Genomic DNA, 23,856 nt, shown 5'->3' with positions numbered 1-23,856 from the left:
AGGAAGACAAGCGGAGGGATGAGGCGAGGAAAGAATGCTGCACAATGTGGGCAGGCTGAGCGCAATCCTTCCGAGCAGGAAGAGAAGAATGTGCTCACCCTCTCCCAGAAGCCTGAGGAGGGAAGAAGGCAAGAAGCAAGCACCTGTGTAAAGAAAGACAGCTATGAGTCACTCCAGCATCCAGATTTAACAGGGTATGAGTGTGTGCGTGGATGAGACGCTGAGTGAAAGCGGTGCTGCTAATGAGGATTTGGAAATCCAATCAGGGGTTCTGGCTTGAACAATTGTCAGTGCCATTTGAAATGACACACCGCCGCTGCATAAAACAAAAGCAAACCTTCCAAAAATCAACAGATTGGAAAGCAACATCCAACCATGACAGAGATGACGCATAACAGGGACACAGCTTGCTGACATTGCTGGAAACATACTTATTTTCCATCGCCAGCCTGTATTGTGTGAATTTCCGTTGTGGCCGTGGGGCATCTGAAAGGATAATTCTTGGCTTATTTTCCAGCATTTCTATTGATTTTGACAACACCGTACTCAGCTAACCCCAGTTTGGGCTTGTTTTTTTCTGAATTATCATAACATTCAAACCCCAGAACGGAGCATTTGTTTGTCTGAAAAATAAATCCTGACAATCCCTTAAAAACCCAGAATGTCATTTAACAGAACTTAAAGCTGTTTTGAAGGTATTTCCTCAACTCCCAAAAACTTTAATCTCCTAATCTGGATAAAAAAATACTCCATCGCCTGCATGATAAAAGTGATTCCTAACCGATTCCCAAATTGACTCCATTCTCTCATCAGAACAAAGATTGCAGCCAAAATGGGATTGTTTTTCTTTGATTTGACGGCTGTTAACCAAAACCAAAACGTTTTATCATCAGCAATGAATGGCTTTTACTGTGCAGTTGATAAAAACGGTCTAATAGAGTCTGTCAGCAAATTGTAATGTTGATGTTAATGTTTAGGAAGTTCTGGCTTTTTAGATGCCACTTAAAAGTGCTTGTAAATTCCTGTCGCATTGATTTAAAAACATATGCCTTTACTCATCCTTCCAGTATCTATACCCACTTCATCCTGAACAGGGTCATGGGGGGGCTGGAGCCTATCCCAGCTCACTGGGCGAAGGCGGAGTACACCCTGGACAGATCGCCAGTCCATCACAGGGCCACATAGAGACAGACGGAAACAAAGACCATTCACCCTCTCACCAATTAACCTGAGGTGCATGTTTTTGGATGGTGGAAGGAAGCCGCAGTACCCGGAGAGAACCCGCGCAGGCACAGGGAGAACATGCCAACTCCACACAGTAAGGCCCCGGCCCGGATTCAAACCCAGAACCTTTTCACTGTGTGGTGACAATTACACATGTTGCAAGTTGTCTCACAGATATATTCTTACAGTGACATATTTCTTTGATCGTCATAAAAAACTGCTTCTATGAAATCTGTGGGACAGATTATTCTCATACTACTTCATTAAGGCAATATAATCCATCTCAAACCAAACAGGTCGACATAAACCAGTCGGCAACCCATCGATTGGTTTGTGAACTGCTGTTATGAAGCCCTGAGTCTGGCATTTAGTTTTTTTGGAGACAGACGGGACCATATTTGAGGACACTATGCCCCGCCCACCTATACTGGAAACTTGACTGCAGCCCAGGCATGTCAATCAAACCACACACACCCCCAAACAGAGCTCTGTTTGAGGCTGATTATCTAAATAATTATGGAAATATTTTCAGAAGGACCACCAGAACTCTCATGAGAAGGAGTGAATTTAACAAATGACATAATAATGACTTGTGGAAAAATGTCATTGACTTTGTATTTGATGAGAGAAGTTGACCCTTTTTTGAACAGGAGTCTAATGGAGCCAGAGATTTTTTTGGAGCCTGGTGGCCCTCAGAGGTATTGCAGTTTGAGGCACTTTTGCATTGGCTTCACTTTGTACACTTTTTACATACAGTCTGTGGTACAAATGAAATGTTAGACTGAACAATAAAGTGAGATGGTGAGATCTCAGCACTTAACGAAATCGATGAGTTCACTGTTGTCTTAATGGCCAAACCCATCAAATAAAATCCCCGTTGTGATAAAGTGGAATCGTCATTTAAAACCAACGGTGTTGCCAGGGAGAGCGCGAGGAACTGGGTCTGGTGTCTGAGGTTACATAAGCGGAATCAGGGCCAGCGTATAAGCAGTGGTGGACGCATGGAGGGATGAGAGGAGTTTGATAATAACAGAGAGAGGCAGGATGGATGTAGAGTTGGAGGAGAAGTGAAGGAGCACAGAGACAGAGGAGTGCAGCGCGAGAGAGAGGAACCCAAAGTGAAAGAAGTATAGTTAACCACCGAGGTGAGAGGCCACGAGAAAGAGAAGTATGTGTGAGAGAGTGGGAGAAGACAGCACACAAGTGAAACGCAGAGACACAGAGAAAAAAGTGTGATAGAGAGGGAGGAGGGAGGGGGTGGAAGCTGTAGTTGTGTTAGTGCTTATGAGCGATGCACCATCTCAGCAGCAGCACAAGTAAAGCCGTACTCTAATCCTCGCATTAAAACCTCTGCTGATTCACTAAGGCAGATTACTGACATTTTCCCACTTGCCTCTCCTGTCCCCGTACTGTACGATGACCAGCGCGTGACCTTCACTTTTGCCAAGTGCGTAGAAAATGTCCTATAATATTTTTTGTTTTTGCCACCAATATCTTCTCAGCTATGAATACACGAAGCAGCTGAACCGTGAAAGGAAAAAAAAAAAAGAAAAAAAAAAAGGAGGGTGGGCAGAAGAATACTCGCGCCCACGCTGAGGTTTTACATACTGAACGCCTCTCATATTTGGCCCGGGGGTCCCCTGTCCGCTCTCCTGGCATTCAAACCGCAGTTCAACTCCAGCTTCTCCATCTAAATATAGCGCCTGTATTGTTGTTGAAAGAATTATCATGTGCTTGAAAGTCATTAGAAACCATTATCAGAAGCCTCCGTGGCCCTGCGCTCAGAGTTCAGGTGTGTTGAAGCAACGCTTTTCTGCTGTTGACTGGCGGCAGATTGTTGCCTTTTGTAACTCTGGAAGACTTCACTGCTTGCTTTCATCAAAAGAGGAAGTGGTCATATCAGCACTGTAGTACAGTAAGAACCACATTTACTTGTGCAGCCAATGTAACAAAACTAGCTTAGTTGTCAATCAAATCCGACAAAGTGTATGTATTTCGTGGTTAGTTTATCAGTTACTTATTAGCTAGTGTGAAAACTGCCACCTAAGAAATCTGTTTTTATAATCTGGACCTTTTGTTTTTTTGCATCTTCAGCTACCATATGTATTGGTTATAATAACATTTCACCAAAGTCAAACGGGGCATAAAATGCAAATGAAATAGTCAAATGAAAGCCAGATTATCTAAACCACTTTATATAAAGGTAAAAAAAACAATTAGGGGGTTCATAATTTTTCCTAATTCTTTTTTCAAGTTAAAGTGGGCCAAGTTTAAAACCTGATCTAACTACTGCTCGTGCTTCTGGTTCCATCTGACCTCTTTTAAAATGTATCCTATTGCAATGTTTTATCGGTTTATTGAGTCCTTTTAACATCTACATCTACTTCCAACAGCCCTGAAGTCAGAATATGTTGTGTGCAGCGTGTAAAGTCTGCAGCAAGTTTGTTTTACAGGAAAACGGTTGGTTTTCTCCCTGGTTGAAGCTGGGAGGTCACAGAACTGTGAGCCTGGCTCAATATGTACAACAAGTTTCCTCTGGAAGGAAACAGTTTGCACTTTCATAGAAGGTTGATAGAATCTTAACAAGCTTAATGTAAAATAAGATTATCTCCGCTTCAGTGGTTCAATTATCTTTGTATCCTCGGCGTGTCCTTCCTTACCTCGGCGTGAACTTCCTTACCTCGGCGTGAACTTCCTTACCTCGGCGTGAACTTCCTTACCTCGGCGTGTCCTTCCTTACCTCGGCGTGAACTTCCTTACCTCGGCGTGAACTTCCTTACCTCGGCGTGTCCTTCCTTACCTCGGCGTGAACTTCCTTACCTCGGCGTGTCCTTCCTTACCTCGGCGTGAACTTCCTTACCTCGGCGTGAACTTCCTTACCTCGGCGTGTCCTTCCTTACCTCGGCGTGTCCTTCCTTACCTCGGCGTGAACTTCCTTACCTCGGCGTGTCCTTCCTTACCTTGGCGTGAACTTCCTTACCTCGGCGTGTCCTTCCTTACCTCGGCGTGTCCTTCCTTACCTCGGTGTGTCCTTCCTTACCTCGGCGTGAACTTCCTTACCTCGGCGTGAACTTCAGCTGGGCGTTAAAGCTGGATTGAGTCTGGACGTAGCCGGTCTTTGGTAGGATCTCCATGTGTTTCCTCATTTCCGGACACACCTCAAAGGTCAGTTTCAAAGCTGTGCTGGCTCTGTCATGGAAGAGATGTAGCTTCATTAGCACAATGCTAACATGCTGAGTTCTTTAATGTTTTAAAGCAAAAATCCAGGAGAATCTATACAGGTATAAATAAACGACGGGCAGTGCATAAGACAAACAAAGACAAACATGCCCTTAAAGGTGCAGATTGCAGTTCCATGAGACCTAGAGTCGATCTTTTGTGTGAAAGTTGGTGCACTACATGGACTACTTTGATCCTGTTGCTTACTTGTTTAACGCTTACTTATCGACATTAAGAGCGCACTGTATTGAACTGTTTTATGTAAATGTCCCCCCAACCGGTCCTGGGTCTGGTTCTGTCCGAGGTTTCCTCCTGTTAAAAGCTAGTTTTTCCTTCCCAATGTTGTTAACTGCTTGTCCAAGAGGGTTGTTGTTGGCTTTTTTTTCTTCTCGATAACATTGTCTGGTCTTGACCTTCTATTTAGTGCTCTTAGATTACTTATGTTGTGACTTGGCCTTATATAATTAAAATGAATTGATTGAACATGTAAGAAGTGAAATCATCTGTTGCAGAATTGTTGAACAGGTTGGCAGGTTGGGTCGATCCGAACAAGGATTCTCTCACGTTTTTATTGTATTGCGTTACGAGCGTGGGTCATTTGATGAGTTGTAGTTTTGGGTTCCTCTCTCTCTATCAGAGAGAACAGACAAAAGTAACAACAAAAACAATGTATTCCTGGCGCTTTACTTAATATACATCATGGAAAAAAATTATGTTCCCATGATGATTCAACAAGGACACATGAAAGACTCTTTGTTTGAGTGACACCTAGAGAAATGGCCTTGCATGGAGTGTTCTACCCCAAGTCCATATCATTTAAGTGACCCACTTTCCAGGAGATCCAACAGATGGTTGTGCCTGTGGCTACAAGCCTCAGTTATTGCTGAGGCTGGCGATATAAATGACTCTTCACTTTGGGAATTCTCCAACACATCCAACCACAGCCCTGCACCTTCAAAAACAATGACAGTACAAACAAGCTGAATAAAACGGTTTGCTGGAGGTGCTATGTGTCTACAGTCATTGCATGTGTTGCATCTGCTGTCATCCTCAAAGAATTACAAAGGTGAGCCATGAGCGAGCTGTGGCCAAGTAGACCGAGGGACTCTTGCTTTTTCGTCTCCTCTCTCAGATGATATGACCCACTTTGAAAAGTGAGGTCAACCAGATGGTTGTTTTCCCGAGGCAAGGACTCCCAGGGACACTTGGGGGATATTAAGTGGCTATCTTTATTCCAGCTAAATGATAACCTTCAAATCACTCTCAGAGGAACATTCATGGATACCTAATCATTTAGGGCAATTAAGCCTTTTAATTAAAAGGGGCATGTAGCTGATCCCATCTTTTTACTGGCAGACTTTGAGCAGTTTAATGATTTAAAGGTGAGTAATTCACGTTATTTGCTTCCTTGACATAAACGGCACATCGATACAGATGTGATTATACTAATATTTGTGTTTCACTGGTGGCAGATTTACATTTGAAAAGAAATGCTGATTAGTGTGACACAGGGAAACAATTTCTTAAAGCTTTAGACACGATTCTGACACTGCGACCGAGAAAGACGTCATGTGAAGATGTGAACGTGAATCACAGACGGTAAATAATAAATAAAATATCACTGAAACTTCTTGGAGCTGGATTTGATTCCTTTCCTGGGCTGGTTTTAGGCAGTTTACGATCCAGATATTGTTTTAGTAACGTTTGCTTCATGTTACACTACTTTCTCTCAAGTGATTCATGTGTGTCGCTACACTTTTGTTTACTAAATTGAAGGCAAATTGCCCCCCAAAAAAAAATCTTTAAAAAAGTCCACGGGTGTTCTTTTTATAACGTTAGAAGAACAATTGCAGCACGTGTCTTTTTCTGAAGTTCGACAAATAGTATGTCTTCATTGAGAGACGGGCAGGATGAACAACACAGCCTCTGTAATGTACAGACTTCCCAAAGGGTTTTGTAAGGTAACACACCTTTGGGGTCTCTGTAGTAAAGTTGAAACGTTTTTGAGAGCTTTTTCTGTCAGTTTTGTCAGGTCAGGTTGCCGAGAGGTTGCTCATGCTGAGTGTACGTACAGAGCTGAATGGCTGAGTGTCTTGACTCTGAGTGCCCGCGGCTACTGCAGTGCCTTTGACCTTTCTTAAAAGGGCCAGGTGGCTGCACTTGCGCACTCCACATGAACTCCAAGGCACCATGGGATACCAAACCTTTACGGCAAGGACTTCGGCCAACTGTCCCATAATGCAGCACCGTCTGCATCATACTGCATAATTTATTTCCAAATAACCAGCTGGAAGAACAGATTTTTCATCGGCATTGAGGTTTCTGTTGACGTCAAAGTAAAAAAGAATTGACTCTTCAATACATTCACATTCTTCAGGCCGAACAAAACAGAGCTGAGGCTGCAGTACGACGAGGTACAGTAGGCGCATTAGAAATGCAATAAACAGAGAAATCAAGGACAGAAGGCTTTGTGAAAGAAAAAAAAAGCAGGTTGTTGTTGTTGTTTTTGTGGCCTGAGTTTGGGCAGGAATGCTCAACTCCCCAGCTGGTGCCAGTGGAGGAGGGTTTGAAAGTCCAGGCAGAGTGTTTGAAACATAAAAAAATAAGGAAAAAACTCTGCCAACTGTGCTCCAAATATTCCAATCGTTGGCTCGCCAGGAAAAGTCAAACACCGCACATTTTAAAGACTCTTAAAAAATTCTTTCAATTAGTAGGAGTGATATTCAAATCACTGGCTCACAGACAAGATGGACATACTCAATTATGCTTTGTGCTGTTCTCTTCAAAAATCTGTCACACACTAAGGAGGACTTGTGGGATATCTACTATCTACTCAAAGAAAAAAGTGACAAACTGTATGATGAAAGCAGCAGCTCTCTTATTGTTTCCCTCCAAACGCCTGCCAAGCTATTTTGTGTTCACATTATTGTCTTGGAGGCAGAGTGACATACTGCATGGTTTGCTGCTGCAAGCATTATTTTACTTTAATTTTTTTATCATTATGATTTTAAAAGCTGCAGTTCACACTGACACTGTCATCGTCATATGTGCTGGTGTGCCAGCGCACCAGATGGCAGTTGTCACAAATCCCCCACCCCCACACATGCACTCCCTCCACCCCTCCCCCTTCCCTCCCCCACATGATGTGACACAATGACTGACTAGGTGATGGAACGCATTCCTGCGAATGTTGCTGCCCCTGGTGCCTTTATAACCTCGAGTGTGCATCATAATGTATCACATCCATAATCAAAAAGGATTTACTGTTGGTCCGCGTAGATCAAGGACGATTGTGGGAATGGGAGCTTCGTGCTCGGCCCCTTACGTCATCCTTTGTTTAGGAATATTTATCAGCCAATACGTCTCTACTTTATGACATCCGCACATCTGTTGGATATCTCACCGGGCTGCTCGGCTCTAAGAGCAGTTATGCGAAGAGTTTTGTGTCGGGCTAAAAAGTAAAGCGGGGCCCCCGTCAATTTTAAGGGATTTCCATGAGCCGTTTTTCTGTGAAAATGCCTGTTTTGGCAGCGGCTGTGTGTGTGAGGGAGTTTTAGTATTGCATTGAGCAGATAAGCCAGCATGCTACATCAGCAGTCCATGCCACTTTCCAAACTCTATTTCAAGGATGTTTCCAAGCATGACAACAAATAAAATGGAAATACGACATGCACCACTCATTTCTGCAGTCGTCTTAATGGACTCATGGTTTTCTAAAGCCTCTTAAATAATACAGTTTAACATGCAGTTCATTCCACCGGTTTAAAATAATGCTGTAATAATGTAGAAAAAGTCATTATTTTGTATGTCTTCAGGTTGCCTTTCTTGTCCTATTTTTGTATGTATTTCATACTTAATGACAGTTTTGTCTTATGTTGACGGTTAAAGCTCTTGCTTTTAGCAAACAGATGTTTTTAAGGAAAACCTCTGAAAAGTTCGGACCTTGTGTGGAGGTTCACTGCATGACTTTAGTCTTCTACACACACATTTACCAGGTGTTCAACAGATTTTTCAACTTTCCATTACTCAATCCTGGGGTATTTCCAAAAAGATAAACTACACTTACTGCTTCAGTCAGTTTCTGCCTAAAAGAATACTTAAAAACATGTTCAGGGTGTTTGAGGGTAGGATTGACATTTTTATCTAATAAACGCCAGCAACATGTCAGTCAATCACCAATAAGTGCTGTGTTTGTTTGGCATACATCTGCTTTACCCCATTATATGTTGACAAAGTTGCTTTAAATTCTATTTATACAAGTTGTTGTCAAATAATTACAGTATTAACTGACAGGCAACATGAATCAAACAAACATGAAACTTTCCCTGTTAGCTGTACATGTAAGTTCAGTGTTACGATGTTCTATTGGTGGAGAAACTTTGATCCAGCATTTGTTTTTCCCTCTGAGATACAATATATGTAAAGACAGAGAACCAATTACCTGCAACTGGTCTGAACCTGTCCTGTCAGTGGTTCTCACACACTTAAATTGTTCTTTCAAAACTAGTCCAACACAAATGAACTGCCGGTGAATAGTGTGCTGTTTCCACTGGGAGAAGCCTGCATGTGTGTGTGTGTGTGTGTGTGTGTGTGTGTGTGTGTGTGGTTGTGTGTAGTGTGTGTGTGGTTGTGTGTGTGTGTGTGTGTGTGTGTGTGGTTGTGGACCATCTGCTTCAACTGTACATGAAAACACAGTTCATAACAAACCCAGATCACACACTTCTGTCACTGGGACTTTTCTCTCGCAGCGTTACAGGTTTACAGGCCTCATTTTTAGCATGACAATAACTCACTTTACATTATTACAAAGACAGCTTCTGTTTTATGCAGCAGCTCGAGTGCTGATGAAGGCCAAACAGAGAAAACACATTTCACCTTATTTTGGTCATTGCTCTGGTCGCCTGTTGGTTTTAGAATTCTTTTAAGGAGTTTCTTTGCGCTGGTTTTTAAATAACTGCACGGCCGACCTCCCAGACTTGCTTTTAAGATGTGACCAACAGATCCTTCAGATCGTCCACTGCTGGTCTCCAGCTTATTCCCAGAATCTCCAGAAAAACATATGGGCAGTCCACTTTCAGCCATTATGGCCCTGTGCTGTGGAAAAGCCGACCTGAGGATATGAGAGACTCCACTTCTGTGGACATATTTAAAAGAAAACTTAAGAAATATCTTTTTAGCTTGGCTTGTAATTGTTTTACGGCTTTATGTTTGGTTATTAATTGTGTTTTCTTGTTTTAAACTTGGTTTTACAGTTTTCTTCTTGTTTTTATTGTATCTTAAAGTTTCCTATTTTCTTGCTCGGTGAAGCACTTTGGGATGCGTTGCTGTATGAAAGGTGTTATATAAATAAATTTGGGTTGAGTTGAGTTATGGGTAGTTCGTTCAGTTCAAAGATTCCCTAGAAAGTAACAGAGACATAGTTGTTATTTTTTAGGAAGGACTCTTATCTGAACAAAATATATTTTGCTTTGCAAGAACCGATTTTAAACTTCACCAAAATGTGCTCTGCTGTTATTTAACTTCTACATCCTTGTTAATTCTTAAAAACTCAAGAAACAAGGTGGCACCAAGGTGGCCCCTCCTCACCAAAGATACCAATGTATTAATAATTAATACTTAATGACATACGTTTGCCCGTGAAGCTTCCTTCCCTTTATTTTTAGGAAATAATGAGGAAACCCATGGACCTGTAAAATGAAGTGGTACCCTGAGGTCTCATGTACTGTGAACTGAACTTTACAGATTCCTGATGTTTTTAATTGCAACATGAACATCACCTTGAAAACTAATGGAGTCAAAGTAACTGCACACTTTCTTGTCACTATGTTTTGTGCCACCTCCATCTCTCACTCTTTATGTAACACTAACATGTATTAAATGTGTAAATGATGAGTCCCACAGTTTGATGTGTTGTCTTTTCAAACAAGGCAGGTGGACACAACATACTGTATGTGGAGATGTGTCACTCTGAGTGTAATACACTTGGACATTATCAAGGGATACATACTAGTGTTATTCATATATGTGTGCAGGGGGAATGTGTAAATAGCTGCAGTGTATGAATCACATGAGTTATATTTAATGTTGATGTGTAACAATATTGAAATGGTGTTTTTGCATCCAAATTCAGCCTCCTAAGACTAAACAATTCATATTTAATAAATCTGTACTGAAGCGCAAAGACAAACATTATCCAAACAGTTGTGTAACATTGTATTGTGCTGTGGTACAGTAGTTAAACCCTGACCCACCTTAGACCCCTTAAGTATCTCTCTTGTTTCAGCTGAGCTGGATTCATGAACAAACACAACACAGCGCATTAGCTGGAACTCATCCGTCGTCGCAGGCTCTGGTACCCACCTGCTCTGGACCGTGACACTGTCTTGATAAAGGCGGTCAAACATGCAGATCTTCAGGTCGATGCTGGGCTGAACCACACACACGGGGAGGCTGACTGCCACACCCCGCACCCGGACGGGTATCTGTTAGAAGCAGTCCTCAGTCACAAAACAGTCAACATAAAGTCGGATGTGTAAATTAGATAAAACCATGTGCAAACTTGTCTACATATGACATTTACAAGATTATTAACATGTTGTCTTACTGGTTTGCTGGTTATGTCAGAGAATTTGATGTGGAAGTCCAGTTTGGTCTCTCCTGGGATGGTTGGAGAGAAGATGATCTCCAGTTTGATGCTTTCGAACGGTTCAATCGCTCCCTCTCTCACCTGAACAAGAAAACATGAAACAGGAACGGGAAAGGTAAGGTAAGGTAAGGTAGTGACTTTATTAATCCCCGAGGGGAAATTCTTTCGCTACAGCAGCATACAGGAAGCAATAAGATAATAATAGAATAATAGAAAAACAATAAAATAGCAGTAAAAAATATAAAATATACAATGCACAGTATATACAGTATATACAGTACAGTATATATCTATATATATTGTACACAAACATTTGAAACATTTGAATTTTAAATCTTGTATTTTACAGTTCTCTTAAAGATTTATGTCAAATATCAAGGGTGCTCAGTTGTAACAGAAAACAACAGAATTGTTATTGAGCTGCAGTTTAGTTTTGCAGTTTAACTTAAAACCATTTCTATCCGTGTAGGGAAGCTGAAGTCTCTGTGGTGCACAACGTGCAATCAAACTCCAGTGAAAGGCTGTGTGCATCAAAGTGGTGACAGCAATAACAAAAACAAAATGAAAAGAAAAGAGTGAGCCACTGATGCAGCAAATGACCTGACATAATGGCACCCTGATAGTTTGATGGATAATCTGCCATTTAAGACAGCAGCCTTCAACCACACAAAACCAAAAGTATCAGTCAACTGACAACGATCGCGCCGAGGGCGCGCGAGCACTCGCAACACACAGCCGCGACGAGCGCAGAGGGAGAGGTGATGCACCATTAGCCCCCCGCCAGAGAGATGTAATGAACCCTGAACAACTCCACAACTTCACATGGGCCACAAGGCACACGCAGCGTCGTCGCCAAAAACAAAACAGGGAGGAAGAGTCTTCTGCAGACAGACAAAACGCACAAAAATGTCCAAATCTCAGCATCTCACCGGCAGACGGTGTGCTGACGTACGTGTTGATCTCAGCTTTAATAAAGGCCACAAACCCATTACACATCGACACTCAGTGTTTTTATTAACTGCTTTGAGTAAATACGGGATCTGATTTCATCATTATATCAGCAGTGTTTTAAACAGGACCCAACACTTACACTTCCGAGTCTTATATCACTGGAGTCTGAGGCGGTCTGGTCTGTCTGGGTGTCCACGTTTGAGGACACACCGGCCTCAGGGAAAGCTTCTGGACAGGCTGCTGAGGCCTGTGACACTGACACACACACACACACACACACACACACACACACACACACACACACACACACACACACACACACACACACGTAAACTCACATCATTGGTGATTTTTACAGGTGAGTGGTTACTTTCGTCACCTGTATGGAGGACCTGCCAACCGAACAAATAAAGTACCACTTCTCTCTGTTGGGAACATTAATGGTGAATTTTATGTCAATCTGAAAACTGACCATTAATTTATGTATTTGTGACATGAAAACAGGGTGTAAAATATGAACTACTGTCGGTTCAAAAAGCAACATCAACTGCCTGCAAATGAGTCGGAAAGCCTTTCCCGGCAGTGAATTAAAAAAGGAATAGAGACCGAGCCACTTCAGGCAGCGAGGCAGAGGCAAGAGACTGAACAGCTTATCAAAGCATCAGCGCTGGAAAGTGCTGAGTGCAGCGATGAGGACTTCAGATGTGAGAGAACATTAGAGAGACGATGCCTCCTTGTCACCAGCTGAGAGAGCAAGGTGAACCCCCCGCTTCCTCTGCGTGTTCTTTCATATTTGTCCTCGCGAGGACCAAATGTCCCAACAGGAATAGGAAGACGAGGAAAATCATCCACAACGAGGAGATTTTGTCAGCGCTCACGTCCTGCGTTTCAGAGACTGATTTAAGTAACGCTGCCTCCTACGAATTCTGTTCAAACACAACTAATCAGCACTGTGATGCTGCGTTTGAGGCACAGCAGTGCTTTGAGCTACATGCTAACGTCAGACTGCTAATATGCTGCTGCTGTTTCGCAGGTGTCATTTTTTACCATGTTCACCAACTTCATTTAGCATCTTAGCATGCTAACGTTTGCTAAACAACACTAAACCCAAAGTAGCCTCAAGCTGAGGCTGATGACAATGTTATCGTTTTGCTTTTGGTCACAGATATGATGATGACACTAAATGAAGAGTTAAACAATCGCATAAAGGGGGAATATGAGTGCACTGGCCAAAATTCACGACAGTCTGTTTTTCTTGAGAAGCGAACACCGCCTGCTCTTGTGTCCACGCTGTTGCAAGCAGAAATACAACGTCCGTTTAAAACCTGTTGCTAAATACTGACGTTGTTGGTCTGTGTGAACATGTACCGTCGTTCTACCTGGCTGCTCTTGCTGTGAAGCCTCAGAGAGCTCCTCACTCTGCCGCTCTGGTTGAACTTCTTCGGGATCAGTGGAAGCAGAGATCTTGTTGTTAGATGTTGTGTTTTCGCTGCATGTCTCCTACCAGCCAACGACACGCACATATTGAGTTGAAATTACAAATTGCATTGTTGATACGAGTTAATTTTTTAAGTACCACAATACAGAACAATTAGAACTCCCTCACATCCACTCATTTCATCTAAATCTTGAATCCTGTCAGTTTCACTACTCACAGCTCTGCAGTTCAGGCTTGAACAGGAAAATAGCTTTAGAATATATTATGTGAAACAGTAAATGGAATTTTTTATGGTATCAAATTTTCATCTTATAGCTATAATCAAATTTCTCCCTCAGGGCATCAGAGGCAGAGCTCCTCTCGAGGTCCACACCGATGTCTGACCTGGCATGAGCTCCAGGATGGCATGTGGACATGGCTAGTTCCTGGACGGAGACACGTGGACGTGTCCAGGCTGAAGAGGGTGGCCAGTGCACCCTTGTTGGTCAAGGTGACAGTCCGTGAAATAATCTGGCCCACGACGTGCGAACCGAAGTCAATGAACTGGCTGTCGACCTCCGGCTGGAGAACATTAACATGCAGTGATTAGCATCAGCAGTAAAGTCTGCCAGCTCGAGGACAAACTTTACACCTACTAATACAAATATATCACAATTAAATAAGACACAATGAGCATAATTACACTGAAAATAGGAAGAGATAATCAGTGTAGTTCTTCTGTGGTCATTATGGTTCGTTCAATAGTCATTTCTCCTATTTTTCCTACAGCTGTATAATTATTATTCCTACATTATTTATTATTATTAATGGCCAGCAAACTCCATGTATAATTATACAGCAAGAAAAAGAACCATGAGGTGTAGAAATCAAACCAAAATGACACTGGTGGTCATTTGTAATGTTGAATAATATTCTCTGGTTTGACTTCAGCACATTACTCACGTTGCATTTCTTTGTGGTGCATCTGATGGGAACAGAGAAGGTGCCCGCTGCTGATCCAAACTGGATCTCTCCTTTCAAGTCCTGGTTGAGCTGCACGGATCAGATAAGGGGACAATGTGTTGCTGGGAATCCACTACTGCATGACTGGTGTGTGGGCTTTTCACTACCAGTTATAGTGCAAGCAATTCCTGAATAAGATGATTTCTCAGTTAGAAATCGATCAGTATTATCAGTATGATGGTTACTGCACCTATACACTCTTTAAGGTGGAGAATTAGATGAAAGATTGTTCCGAACATCTTGTTTAGCCGTTAAATATAAGGCTACAATAAGCGGCTTAGCTTGACACAAAGACTAAAAACAGGGGAACAGCTAATGTTGCTGGTCCAAAGGTCATAAAATCCTCCGACTGTACAGGCACCTCTAAAGCTCATGATTTAACATGTTACAGTTTGTTTAATCCATCTGAAAGAACAATGTAGCTTCCAGGAGTTTACGATTAAGAACCCAGAAATAGTCCGACAAGGACTTGTCATCTTAGCACTCAGGTTTTTGTGCCGATTAAACAAAAAATCGAACCTGAAGTGGGCAGCTTCGAGATTCTAGCAGGTTTTTTTCAGAGCTCGAAGTCATCAGTTCTGCCTCACAATCATTACGTCATTTCAAATCCAGTGTGTTAAGAGTACAACGAAATGAATTCAAAAAACGGTATGAAGCATGAAAGCGGTGCAGAATAATACTAATTATTTACATGCACAGTTAAAGTTGCACAGGCCTGCCGGGTACATGTAGCTGATTCAAAGAGGGTTAAAACAAAGAGAGTGTTAGTCGATCTGAGACGAGAGTCTGTATCATAACCTGTAGACGTATAAAAGTAGCGGTGATGTTACTAACCGCAGGCTGGAAAATAGCCTGCAGGTCACAGGACATCCCAGTGGACAAAGGACCAGGAGGCTCGAAGCTGAAAGACAAATCATAGTGAGTTATGAATGAGGCTCTTTGCATGTTTATTCAGCTTACAATACAAGTGGATCTCCAATGTGTGAACACAATTCTGCTCCTGTGCTTATCACGCTGGATCTCACCGTACGCCGTTATGAGGACGGTATGAGTGTAGAGGTGTTTCTGATTGGCGACACAATGTAAAAGCTATAACATGAAAAGAGATTTGAAGAAGACATGAAACATTTTTGGTTCTGAAGCAACACAGAATATAAGAAACACGCTGTATCCAACAAAAGATCAGCAGCTTCGGATGGAAACTCTGCTGCTCAGTTTCCACGTCAAAGAAAGCAAACAGAAGGAAAAGCTGCTCCATGTGAAAGCACTGCAGAGTGGAACAGGATGGTGGAGGTTGTATTTGACTGCTAATTCTCATTATATCGCGCTGTAAACCATACAAGGAACCAAAAGTTTATTTCCAGACTGTGAGCTGTTTCACAGCAACATGTGTCTTTGGCAGCACATGTTCACGCCAGCCCTAACGCTGCTGCTCCGAGGAGCTGGATAACCCTTCCAGAGACACAAGAGGGCCGATCGATAGAAATACAGCAGGCAGGCGGCCAGAGGAGCAGGAAGGGATTCAACAAATAAACAAAAAGTTTATACAACTAGGAGCATAATTAGGAATCGGCTTCAGTTAGAGAACTATAATGGGTGCTGAGCTACCTCATTGCTGGGGCTTGGAAATACTAGTACTCTGATAGAACATGGAAATCTTGGTGCAATCACAAAGCTAGTTTTTGTTTGTAGAAAAGATTTCTTTGGTGCCAAGTTGAGTTTTTTTTCCTGAAAAGAGAAAAGCTGTGCGCCCAAAACAAAAAGGGATCACACGAGTGTTTTCTTGTTTTGTCTCATGTCGGCTTTTCAAACTCTGTCAAGGAGAATGCATTTTACATTTTTCACAAAACAAACCGAAGAAGCATGTTTAGTTTGTTGTTGTTGTTTTTTGGAGGTTATGTACATGGGTTGTGTCTTGTTTTTTGCTGGCCTGAGTGAATATTTGGAAAATAGGTCTGAACAGATATTGTTCCCTTCAGATTCCATCTGATGAAGTTCAACAGTGTCATGCGCTTCATTGTTGGAATTTGATAAAAAAAAAAAAAAAAATTACCAAAGCTCAATAATCAAACACCCTTAACTTTGATTTTACTTTGACAAACAGTCAAACCACAATACAAATAATAATGCACCTGCCTATCGCTCACAGCTTCAGACTCCGTTGTGATTATAGTCTGGAAACTGTTCGCAGGAAGGTTCGTTCACTCTGAAGCGGGGACCAATCAGCTGCCATTGTGAGTGGTTAAGAGCGATGACGCTCAAGTCAAGCATTTGAAATGTAGATCCAACATTGTTAGCGGTAGCAGAGATAAATTAATCAATATGAACAGTTGTACTGTTGTAACGCCAGCAAATATCGAGGATTGAAGTGGGAGCAAGACAGCCTGGCTGACTCGGTTCAAACCAAGGACACATTTTCCCCTTGGACAGTTAGTTCATGAGGTCGGGTGTCCCAACGGGGCATTTACCCCACATCAGAGCAGTATAGAGTATGTCAGGCCCGAACAACAGAGTTTCCCTGACAGAGATTCTCCATTGTTTACAGCTTGATAAGTTTCAGCACACAGCACATGCTGTTTGGTTAAAGGCTACTCTAATAGTTTCAAGGTCTATGCCCAATAGGATGCAACATCTGGAACATAGATTGGATACAAAAGTAGACAAAGCTTCCGCGTCTGACAAGTGAGGCAATGCAGAAGTGCCATGAAGTGCAACGGGCTGCCGGGTGTTGGCTCCAAAAAGGTTTTGGCCCCGCAGACTTTTATTCAACTTTTCTTATGAAATACAGAGTCACAATTTATGGTGTCTTTTACTAAAGTTCCTCCTTCCTATTAGTTTTCTGGCGGTCCATCTGAAAATAATACCTTTGGTAATTATATGTTAGGCCTGAAAGAGCTGTATGTGGTGCAGTCAGGTGTCCACTATACAGTAGGTGAGTGGGTGTCGTGTCCTCGGGTTCCCAGTCAGATCAACTCGTCCAAATGTTTTCCCTTCTGGCTTCACAAATAGCAAGATGGCGATGGCCAAATGCAGAACTCGAGGCTTCAGAACGGCAGTTGACAAACCAATGGGTGACATCACGGTTGGGCGCCGCTACGTCTGGAACGCATCCCCATTGGAGCGCGGCCGAACTTTACCAATTAATGAAGTGGTTTTGAGCCTGGTAACACCATGCTAATCACCAACACCAGTTGGCAATGGGCCATTAGGTTTGGTTTAAGCCAGTTGTTTGAAGTTGTCGCCTCAGCTGCCAGGTGACGGCAGGCTGAAGATGCCATCCAGATCACCGCTGTGATCTGGACATGTATGAAAGAATTCCATCTGGTCGTCATTTCAAATGTCACACTGCACTTTCATGTTTTTTCTTCTTCTTTTTTTCCGGCAAATTTCCGTCTTTATCGGTAATATTCTTCTTCCAGAGCTTAAGACAGGTGGTAGGAAAATACATGTGAAAGAAAATAGAACAGTTCACTTGGGATTATATGCTGAGCGAGGCGGTGTTTGAGAAAGCCTGCTACAACCCTATATAAAGCTGCAAATGAGGCCATACTGTACATCATGGAGGACTAATGTGATGGAGCTGAAACTGTTGCTGTACAGTATTTCTACTGACTATATTGTGTGTTGAATTTTACATTCCTATCGCTTCCCATTGGCTTCTACAGTAAATCAATAAGTACTCTCAGCTCATAATGCAGTTCAACAGAGCTAATAACAGCCTCTGAAAGCAATGTGCAGTCTGATGTGTGTGAATATAACTTGAACAGTCTTGCAATTGTACTTCTTTTCACTGAGGTTTTACATCTGGCGGCAGCAACACAATTCATATTTGTGTTTCATGAGTAACAACGTAAGTATTTCTAAAGGCAACGTTTTGGGCTAATATTCTCCAAACCTCAGAGACGCTCTTGCTTTTGTGCTGTTATTTGGGCAGATTATTGAATTGAAAATGGTTTGGAAACACTTTGAAGTGGATTGCTGAAATAAACATGAGCCCATCACAGAATATAAATTCCAACTGCAGTTTCAACTGATGCTCTTATTAAATAATTTTTTCAAGGGCAGCCATAGACGGACTAACGAAGAAGATAAATAAAACAACAAACTCCGTTAAGTGCAGTACGGCTTTCTGATGCCAGTCATTAAGATGAACTCTGACTGATTTTAGGCACGACAGAATAGGAAAAGACCCTTGTCATCTCTGGTTTGAGAACGACACAACCATAATACTGGTGTTCAAAAGGCGGGCGAGATTTCATATGTTTTGCAGTTCCAAAATCTTCTCGACAAATAAAAAGGCTGATACTTAAAAGCTGCGTCAAATGAGAAGAAACTTGACTTCTGGTATCAGCTCCAGTTTACATAAAAGCAGTACAGACAGAACTAATACTGTAAGCATGCAGTTTGGAATAAAGCAAGCAAAGAGAGCTCTACTATCATTCACTTCTAAACTCAGTTCCTCTTATGGGATTAAAACAGCCACAATAACACTTCTGTCATTATTCGTCTCTGCAAACTTGCAGTTCATAAAAGTCTGGCTGAAACAATGAAAGCTTATACGGTCAAAAATCGATTAAAAAAGCAAGTTAATGTCAAATGCGAAACAATTTCCCCCCCCCCTTTTTAAAAAAAAAATTTATTCTCCATTGTAATAGATTGTAAGTTAGTGTTTGTTTGACACCTGCAGACACTAAGACACAATGTAAACACGGTTTTACTCCGACTGTGAATTTACAGCTTCAAAGCCAAAAGCAGATACTATTCTGTTAACGTTGGTATTGAAGAATAAGGACTTGAAGAACTGTTCATTTTCTAAGCTACCTAATGGGAACATTTGTAAGTTGATAAACCGGTGTGTATGTTACAGTTGAGTTCGCTGATTAGCCGGCAAACCTACGTTAGAAGTGCGCTGTTCACTGATGGTTCATTTATTCAGCGATTCAAGGTGAAACGCAAAACAAGTCCAGTTGGTGAGCTCCATGCACACACGAATGGGACAAAAATAAAGTAATCATACATCTCTTCTCGATAACACAGAACATAGACAAATATTTTCTAAAATTGTTTCTGTTATTGTGAATGAGAGAAATGCTATTAAGAACTATCCCACTGCTGGGAGACATTAGCTTGGAAGCTAATGCAGATTGTATTCCAAGTCTAATGCTGTGTTTTAGATATATCAGCAGTGTTGCTGCACCAGAAAGGGCCATGAAGTTTTGTACAAACATTCATGCGTTCTCTGATTATAATTTTTCGTGAAATATCTTGACACTATTGGATTTATTGCCATAAGATTTGCAGAGACTGTTCACAGAGGGACGATCTGTAATGACCCGACTCCATGACTCTTCCAGTGCCATACTTTGAACTAAAACTTTCAACTATAACATCTACATTCCCACTGTTGCCTAAACATGAGCAAGTTAACTAGTAACTGAACATTTTGCTGTTTAGTACAGTAGGTACTATGAACAGGCCTAAGTTCAGCCTCATAGAGCTGTTAGCGCGGCTGTAGACTCTTAGGCTGTGAGTACACAGAGGTCTGAGCAGCGAGTCTTAGCAGAGCAGCAGGCAGGAGCTCCGGAGGTCTGTGTTTGTCTACACAACGCAGTATTGAGTCGAGGTCTCGCGAGTTTTGAAAGCGCTTATAGACCAATACACAATCACTGCAAAAAAACAGAAAGAAAGCGTTAAGTTTAAAAAGATGCGTCAGGTTGTGTTTGCGGGCGACAGTCAAAAGTAAGCTGTTTATGAGCCTGTGCTGACAGCTGGAACGAATCATTACTTATTAATAAGAAACAATGTTCCACCTGTTTTTTTTGTGTCTCAGGCTGTGGTTGTTATTGTCAGTTAACTTTAGTTTGGTGACGCTTACTGCTTTATATTAATACACAGTTACAAAACCATAAAGTAAGTAAAACGTTAAAAGATATTTTATCGAAACTGCAGAATGTACATTTCCTCAATAAAAATCCCAGGACATGTAATCACAATGAGATCTGTACTGTAGAGGTCATCTTGGGTCATCTTGATCTCTAGAAAACAAGACTTCAGAATTAATTCCAGGTAGGATTGCATTATATTTCGACTGATCCAGGGTCTGTGTGTTCTTATGTTTAATACTCCAGTGGATCTATGCGGTAGCGTTGATCACGCACTGCTGCATCATAATCAGCAAAAGAAGAAATTTGGTTTTCAAAGTGAGACGGGGAGGACAAGTGACATGAATTGTTGCTTTTGTTAATGAGTAGCACAAGTGTTGATGTTGTATTTATGCCTGTTTTCTGTTGAGTTTTGCCAAAGTTTGTTTCAGATTAGGTCCAAAGTTTGAATTAATGGAGATCTCTATAATTACAGTTTATAAAACAAGCCCACTTAATTTCAGTTGGACTTGGAGGTTCCTTTGTACTTTGTATGCTCTTTTCAACAGTTTTGTCATGAACAAACTCCCAAAGATTGGACCAAATAAACAAACTGTAGGTGTGATCACACCCTCAGATCCTGTGGAGTACCACCATTTGTACTACAGGAGCCTACAGACCACAGAGGGGTGTCTTCCTCTCAGCCAGTCAATAGCCATTCATGTTCGGAAGTGACGCTGATTGCAAAAAAAAAAACAACCCACACCTCTTCGCCAAGTCTGGCAAGCCCGGGCTGCTGTGCTTTGTGTCCCAGTGGTGAAAAGATACAGCAGAGCCCATTCTGGCACAAAAGCACCTACGCTGGGCAAGGGGGTGTCGGGGGAGGGGGAGCCATTTTTAGAAAAATCAGGGGGCGTTCAGGGACCCATGGGCTGGTGTGAAAAAAAGCCCTGTGTGTTCCTGGTTCCTGTTTCTCTCCTGCTGTGCTCATGTTTTGTAGCTGTGGGAGCCATGAAGACTGCAGTTGTCACGACTGATCTTAATATTGCAGGTTGTAATGTGTGAATAAGCAGCGTTTTACACCTCGTAGAATGAGTGTGTGTAACAGGTGAATTCGTTTGTCAGCATGTATAAACATTATTCAGTTTTTAAATCTGATGATTCCTGAGCTCAAACTGTAATATTCATAATCATATATTATTTGATTTATGATCTTGATGCAGTCGGTGGTTGTTTCAGTCAGTTGCAGTGGTTGGGTGTGTACAGTTGGCAGTACTAAACATTACATTAGATTTTGTGTATCCTACGAAGGACTTATTTGTCAAATGTTTGGGAAGACTATCAAAATGAAGTCAATGTCTTTGCATCTGCTGACTTTCTGATAAGTGGAAGATTAAGTAATTTAAAGGGACAGAAGGCAACATTTGCTAAACAGCAGCAACTCAGTCATAAACAGTAACAGCATCATGACAAACCAAATTCCTCTTCATTATCTCAGATTGTGACTCAGTTGAATAAAATACATCATCATAACATAACCCCAAAAATACGTCTCCTTGATGCTTAATATCTAATTAATAATGGAATTATTTTCAGATAGACCACCGGAATAATTATAAGAAGGAGTGACTTCAGGGAATGATGCCATTATGACTCGGGGAAAACATTTACTGACTTTGTATTTCATGAGAGAGATTGAATAGGAGTCTAAGGAGACAGAGCCTTTTTCAGAGCCAACCCCCCCAGTGGTCCTCGGTGGTATTGCAGTTTAAGGCACATCCGTATCGGCCTCACATTTCAAACTCTGAAGCTAAGTCCACTTTTATATACAGTCAAGTCAGTGGCGTTTAAAGCACAGTGTTTCCAAAGATTGTCTACCATTAGCTCTGCTCCTTGACTTTCATACTATATAACACAGTCTCGAATCTCGTGTCATTACTAAAACTACAAGGCAAACGTTCTTCTCTGACTGACTTGTGGTTTAGAGTTTTAAGGTAGAACCCCAGAAATAACAGGCAGCAGTGAAGTAACATGTAATTCGCAGTTTTATTAATTTGCACCTTCCTGACATCATTTTTCTGAAACTCATAAGTAACTGAGAAGATTAACTGCCATCTGGTTGGTTCTGTTTTTTTAACACTCCTCCTGTAAATTTTTTTTAATGAGCTGCCAAATGATTCATATTTCCAGATTTTGGGAGATGGCCATCCAACAGCGTGATGTGTAGTAACGCGATGCTCGATCAGGGTTAGTCAACATCAAGCCCTGGTCACATCAGACCATGTAGGGATGGATCAACGCAATCACTTCATGTACTGACTTACATAAGGCTGCCTGTTACAGCTCATGAATTTACACTTTCATTGATAAAGAAAATATAAATACCTAATCCTTCAATCATGATTGACAAGCAAGTGCAATAGAAAACAAATAATCTGTTGCTGCACCTAATAATGTGGCACTACACTATATTTGATTTGGAATTGTTTATCATGTGTTTCATCATGACTGTACTTCAGTCACATGTAAGGGAGTGGCTGGAACGTGCAGTATACAGTCTGTGTGCATTCACCCGTTTGGTATGAAAGTGCGTGTTTGCTACATACGAGTGAGGACCAGAGGACTAGAGGGTGATACGTTCAGACAAGTGGTCCCGCACGAAGCCTCCAGAACGGCGTCAGCGGTTTCCGGCTGACCCGAGACTCTTCGCTCAGTCGGGCAGAAAGAGGAGAGATGAGGAACCCACATCAAGTGATGGGAGAGCTGATGGGAAAGTGATACACAGCGAGTGACCTGGAGAACAATGCTTCTCCGCTCGGCCTGTGGGCTGCTGGCAGGCTCAGAGAGAGAGAGAGAGAGACAGACAGACAGACAGAGAGAGAGAGAGAGAGAGAAGAGACGTAGACTGACTCACTTAGTCGAGTCTCATAAGAGGAGCCGTGAGCGTGGTGATGCAAGCTGGCGTCCATATGTGGGAGGACAGGCTTCGCTTTCACGTCCACTCCATCGTCTTTTAAAATGACAAGAAGTGGTTGTATTCCTGAGTGGTGAGCACGTGTTTCCACGTGACCACAGGAGCAGCTCAACATATAGTAAGTTCAGTATCTGTAGTCAGAAACACCTCGAGCTCTGGTGTTCTCGCAGAATTGTGTTTTTGGAACTAAACTGTAAAAACGAAGTGTGATATTCACAACAACTACAATACTCGGACCCGTAGGAGAAGCTATGATGAAATCCCACTCAATAACAGCTGTGGTGTGTGTTGCGTGTTCCCACCGTCATTCATACAAGTGGATTCACCGGCTTCTTTTAAAGATCTAGTGTGTAAAATTTGAAATGTGTAACCTCAACCTCAACATGGCACTTTGACTGATTGAACATTACAAGGGTGGTGGATTAAGAGTTTAAAGGGACATTTCAACAATTTAGGTGAATACACCTGTAATCTCTGTGTCCAGTGAGAGTGTTAGGTCAGGGTCACATGTCGCCGAGATAAGCACAATGATTGGAAGCAA

The 23,856-nt window shown here is 42.0% G+C and overlaps 1 protein-coding gene across 1 annotated transcript in view; it reads right to left on the bottom strand.

Annotated features, from left to right (window-relative positions):
* cfap74 (cilia and flagella associated protein 74) overlaps nucleotides 1-23,856 on the bottom strand; it is a 56,219-nt gene that overhangs the window by 20,397 nt on the left and 11,966 nt on the right. Inside the window, exons 16-23 of the mRNA XM_069141220.1 lie at nucleotides 15,315-15,381; nucleotides 14,421-14,510; nucleotides 13,863-14,039; nucleotides 13,420-13,540; nucleotides 12,180-12,295; nucleotides 11,048-11,170; nucleotides 10,804-10,925; nucleotides 4,285-4,413 (exon numbers count right to left, since the gene is read on the bottom strand). Coding sequence (XP_068997321.1) covers nucleotides 4,285-4,413; nucleotides 10,804-10,925; nucleotides 11,048-11,170; nucleotides 12,180-12,295; nucleotides 13,420-13,540; nucleotides 13,863-14,039; nucleotides 14,421-14,510; nucleotides 15,315-15,381 — 945 coding nt within the window. The remainder of the gene's footprint in view (nucleotides 1-4,284; nucleotides 4,414-10,803; nucleotides 10,926-11,047; nucleotides 11,171-12,179; nucleotides 12,296-13,419; nucleotides 13,541-13,862; nucleotides 14,040-14,420; nucleotides 14,511-15,314; nucleotides 15,382-23,856) is intronic.

Source organism: Embiotoca jacksoni, unplaced genomic scaffold (assembly GCF_022577435.1).
Source record: "Embiotoca jacksoni isolate LCO1_2020_lvr unplaced genomic scaffold, fEmbJac1.0.p SCAF_9, whole genome shotgun sequence".
NCBI classification, from domain to species: domain Eukaryota; kingdom Metazoa; phylum Chordata; class Actinopteri; family Embiotocidae; genus Embiotoca; species Embiotoca jacksoni.
The sequence above is the reverse complement of the archived record's forward strand: the minus strand, read 5'-3'. Positions and strand labels throughout refer to the sequence as shown.